Source organism: Sorex araneus, chromosome X (genome assembly GCF_027595985.1).
Source record: "Sorex araneus isolate mSorAra2 chromosome X, mSorAra2.pri, whole genome shotgun sequence".
In the NCBI taxonomy this organism is placed as follows: domain Eukaryota; kingdom Metazoa; phylum Chordata; class Mammalia; order Eulipotyphla; family Soricidae; genus Sorex; species Sorex araneus.
The window spans coordinates 109550293-109555201 of record NC_073313.1 but is presented as its reverse complement, the minus strand read 5'-3'; the positions used below and the strand labels follow the sequence as shown (position 1 = coordinate 109555201).

General features: G+C 37.8%; 1 protein-coding gene across 1 annotated transcript; it reads right to left on the bottom strand.

Annotated features, from left to right (window-relative positions):
- Window positions 1-737: 737 nt before the first annotated feature.
- Window positions 738-959, bottom strand: LOC129399588 (NADH dehydrogenase [ubiquinone] 1 alpha subcomplex subunit 3-like). The gene has a single exon (XM_055119846.1). The coding sequence runs from the start codon at window positions 957-959 to the stop codon at window positions 738-740; it is 222 nt and encodes a 73-aa protein (XP_054975821.1).
- Window positions 960-4909: the final 3950 nt, after the last annotated feature.

Genomic DNA, 4909 nt, shown 5'->3' with positions numbered 1-4909 from the left:
GTCGCCACTATTTCCACATACAATGAAAAAGAGTCACCTTTCCCTGCATAAATGTTAATTTAAAAAAGGAAAATGCATAAAATGCAAGAGAAAGATGGTTTGAGTCTATGAAGTGCCTGAGTTGTTTATCTCTGAAGTTGTGCTTTTTTTCCATTTTGGGGTCATACCCAGAGTTGCACAGGATCTACTCCTGGCTCATATACTCAGGAATTACTCCTGGCGGTTCTCGGGGGACCATATGGAATGCTGGAAATTGAACCTGGGTTGGCCGCTTGCAAGGCAAACGCCCTATCCACTGTTATATTGCTTCAGCCCCCGAAGTTGTATTTTGTTCCTTCAAATCTGAGTGAGAGTCTGACTGAGTAAAGTATTTTTGGTGAGAGTCATTTTATTGAGTCTTTTTTCACTATATTCCACCACTGTCTTCTGTCCCATACACTGAATCATGAACAACTTTGTAACTGTGTATCTCATTGTGGTTAAAGAAAAAAGAAAAAAGAGAAATATAATGAGTAAAGTAATTTTTCATAGATTTGAGTATCTCATATTCAACAATCTAATAGAACGTTTTATAGTTAGATATTTCAAACATAAGCTACAAAAATAATGGACTTATTTTTTTAAAAAAATTATTTTTACTGTTGCACATTTTTATTGGGGTCCCTGGCACAGATGCCTTTTTTTGTGTCATGGAGACAAAGCGCTCACAGATTCTTCAGCCACTCCAGGCTCCAACCCTAGGGGTCCTGGGGGTGACTGGGCACATCTGGCATGTTCCCATTGTCTTCGATGGGCACTGGGTAGTTGTAGGGTGTCACCTGCTTGGTCATGGCAGTGTACTTGGTGTAGGGATTTGGGGGATGCAGGATGACAGCGAGGCCTGTGATGGAGAAAGACAGGACCAGCACCGGCTCCTTGGCCCAGGCATCTTTGAGGAAGGTGGCGATTCTCCTAGCCATCATGGTCTCAGCATGGACTGTTATTTCTTTGACATTGAAAAGTCCAAGAGATCTTCACAACGACCCTAACAAAACGGTCATCTCCTTATTCCTGTAATAAATATGAAATTCCTCATCTTTTTTTGCTGCTTCATTCTTTTATGTGAACAAAAAAAATGACTGCTAGATATTTAGTAAAATTTTAAATATAAAACGAATAACAAATAGACCACTGAATAAGAGAAAAGAAGAGAGACAAGATATTTTTTGTTTTGTGACCACACCCAGAGGTGTTCAAGGTTTATTTTGGCTCTGTGGTCAGGGGTCACTCCTGGTGGACTCGGATGGGGGGGTTATATTCAGTCCTGGTGATTGAACCAGGGTCAACTGCATGCAGTGCAAGTACCTTACCTACTGTATTGTCTCTCTGGTACACAAACACTTTAATGAGTATACTCAGAGTTTTAAGAATACATTGTGCACATTAAAAATAATTTTTCTAAAACACAGTGTTGGTTTGGGTGTGGGTAAAATAGGAACTTTCAACTACTGTTGGTTAGAATGTCAACTGGTTCAAGCTCTTTGGAAAATAATAACACATCTTTAAAAAACTAAGAATTGAGCTGCTATATGAACCAACAGTTCCTCATCTTGACATGAACCCCAAAGGCTCATAAACACCATTTTAAAAGAATTTTTGGTGCACTGATTTTATTGCAGTCCTTCTTACAAAAGCAACCATCCGGAAATAACACAAGTATCTAACAACAGATGACTAGGTAAAGAAATTGTGATATGTAAATAGAATACTACTCATCTACAAGAAGAAATAAAATTTGTCATAAAATTTGCCAAATAAAATTTGCCAGGTTGTGGACAGAATTGGAGTGTGTCATGGTTAGTGAAGTCGGTCAGAAGGAGGGGCACAAATACAGCATGATCTCTTTCATATCTGGGATATAAAGAAACATAGTAATAATGCTCAAAGCCAAGAGAACTAGAGAACTGGTCTACATAACTGAGCTTAGGATGGGCAGGGAGTGAGGTGGGAGGTTAGTACGGTTGTTGGAAGGGGAGGATGAGACAATGGTGAAGGAAAGTGAACACTCTGGTGGAGTGTGTGTTGTTTGAACATTGTATGCAATAAATACTACCATTAACAGAATTATAAATCATGGTGTTTCAAATAAAAAATAAGTTACTAAGGACTGGAGTGATAGCACAGTGGGTAGGGCGTTTGCCTTGCATGTGGCCGACCTGTGTTCGATTCCCAGCATCCCATAAGGTCCCCTGAGCACCACCAGGGGTAATTCCTGAGTGCAGAGCCAGAAGTGACCCCTGTGCATCGCCGGGTATGACCCAAAAAGCAAAGAAAAAAAGTTACTAAAATGTGCAGTCTACCACTATTTACAATAGCCCTAATCTGAAAACAACCTCAGTGCCCAAGAACAGACAACTGTATAAAGAAACTATGGTATGTCTACACAATGAAATACTACATAGTTGTTAGGAAAAATGAGGTCATGAAATTTGGATATAAATGGATGGACTTGGAGAGTATCATCCTGAGTGAAATATGAGTTACAAGAAGAGGTTCAGATATAGAATGACTGCATTCATTTGTGGGATATAAGAATGTATGAAACTAATATCCAAGGCTACAGAAAATGGGCTAGGAGGACTGGTCAATGGTTGGGAATTACCACAAGGGTGCAGGAGGTGGAGGTAGTTAAGATAGAGCAGGGTCCATTATAATAACATTAGCTGGAAATAATCACACACTTTGGACAAAACTGAGTGTTGAAAGTAGGTAAAGGGATATACATGATAACCTTTCATATCTTTATTGCAAACCATAATGCCTAAAATGAGAGAGAAAATGTAAGAAGAGAGGAGCCTGACATAAAGCCAGGCTAGGGTGAGGGATGTTTTCTTTGGGGGAGGGCTGAGGGAAACTGGCGACATTGGTCTGGGAAATTACAGTGGTGGAGGAATGGGTGTTGGAACACTGTATGAAGCCCAATCACAAGCAGATTTGTAATGCTCTGTCTTGTGGTGATTCAATAAAATTTTAAAAAATTAATGTGCAATCTCTTTGACTTGGCTCTCTGATTGCTGCTTGCAGTTGTGACCTGCAGGCTGGCAACATAGATGAGGATGTCTCTCACCTCATCTTTTTCAATGAGTTTGAGACAGCTGGCATCCTTATAAATTCAGAAGTTCAGATGCTCTTGGAGCAACAGAATAAAAGCAAAAGCAACAGAATAAAAGTGTTGAAGGTGAACAGAAACTTTTCATGGTCTTCACGAAAATTTGAACAACAGCTCTCTTCAATAAATTTAAGAACAGGGTGACAAATATTAATAGTTTATTGCTACAGAAAAACCTTCACAAGTTTGAGTTAGTATGTTTGTCCAACATTTGCCTAAAGACTAATAAAGAGTCCAAGACTCTGATCCCAAACCTGTATATCCACTTTAAGACGAAGATCTACAGCAGATTCTTGATGATATCCAGACAAAATGCAACTTCCAATGTTGATCTCAAAATATTAATGCTGCAGAGGGAGCCACATCTTTAACATGCCACAATGGATCCAGCATCTGGTATGACTTTAACAGAAATTCTTTTGGAGGAGACATTTGAAAGTTTTGAGCCTATAAAGTTCATGACTTGTTTATCTGTGAAGTTGTGTATCATTCCTTCTGAAATTGTGTATCATCCTTTTCAAGCTCACCAATTCTGCCTTCTGCTGTTATCACCCTACTGTTGAGGGCACCCATTGAGTTTTTCATTTCATCTACTAAAATTTTTATTAATGACATTTCTGTTTGTATTTTTCTTATTTCTGCTCTTATTTTCTCCTGTATTTTACTGGCTGTCCATTCCAATGTTTCTCTCATATCCTCCTGTATTTTATTGTATGTCTGTTCCATTGTTTCTTTCTGTTCATTAAACACCCTCACCTTTTCATCTCTAGAACTGAATTCTTTATCAGAGAGATTATGGATGTAGGCATTTCTTGTGAGGCTTCAAGACTCTTTATCTTCATCCACTCCTTGTGGTGGGGTTCTGCACTTTTTCTCCATTGTGACTGTGATAGTATGGGGGTGGACTAAATTCTCAACTTTTAAAAATCTTATTTGATTCAGAAGAATTCTAGAAGGCATCTCATAACTGAAAATGGCACTATCCTGTTCTCAACCTTGACTGGTAGTCTGTCAATAATGTGTTGAATTGAAAAAAGGGGAAAATCAAACAAGAAAGGTGAAGAAATGAATTCTTGAAAAGACTGTGGATCCAATCCAGAGAAGCAAGGAGATTCTAGCATGGTGGTAGCTGCAAATTGAATCTATCAAGAAATCAAGACAATTGCCTTTCAGTGGGATTTAAGTTGGAAATCTATGGGAGGGAAGTTTCCAGGAAAGGTGGATTTTTCTGTTTATTTGGGGAACTTAGAAAGTAAACCAACAAATTGAGAGTATGATGCATGTAAATATTACAAGATCGAAAAAGTGCCATTAAAAACAAAAAAATTAACTTTGGGAAAGAAAAATAAAATTAATTCTTGGTCCTGAAATAAGTGAAATGTAGACAGTTACAATAATATATGACAGACTTTGCTTTCAGATTAGCCTACAAAGTTCAAAAGACTTAATTATGATTATAGAAAGGATGCAAAAGAAATGCACAAATGAAAAATTGATATGTATAAAGAAAGAGAACTAAAGAATATGGACCAAAGGAGCTATTCTTATAACAGAAAAAATTCAAAGAAACTGGAGTCAAAGTGACATTATAAGAAGTAGAAAAGGAAAGATAATGATATAAGAGAAACTTTGTGGTATAAGCATCCTGTTAAAGACAGGAGGAGGTAAGTACAAACAAAAACAGCCCAAATTGAAGCTATTTCTTTGGAGAGCAGGATACTCCTCGGAAAATACAAAGTAACAAAGAAGGAGAATAACAAA

Excerpts from the sequence above, each read along its gene's own strand:
- LOC129399588 (XM_055119846.1), bottom strand. The coding sequence starts at position 959 with ATGGCTAGGAGAATCGCCACCTTCCTCAAAGATGCCTGGGCCAAGGAG.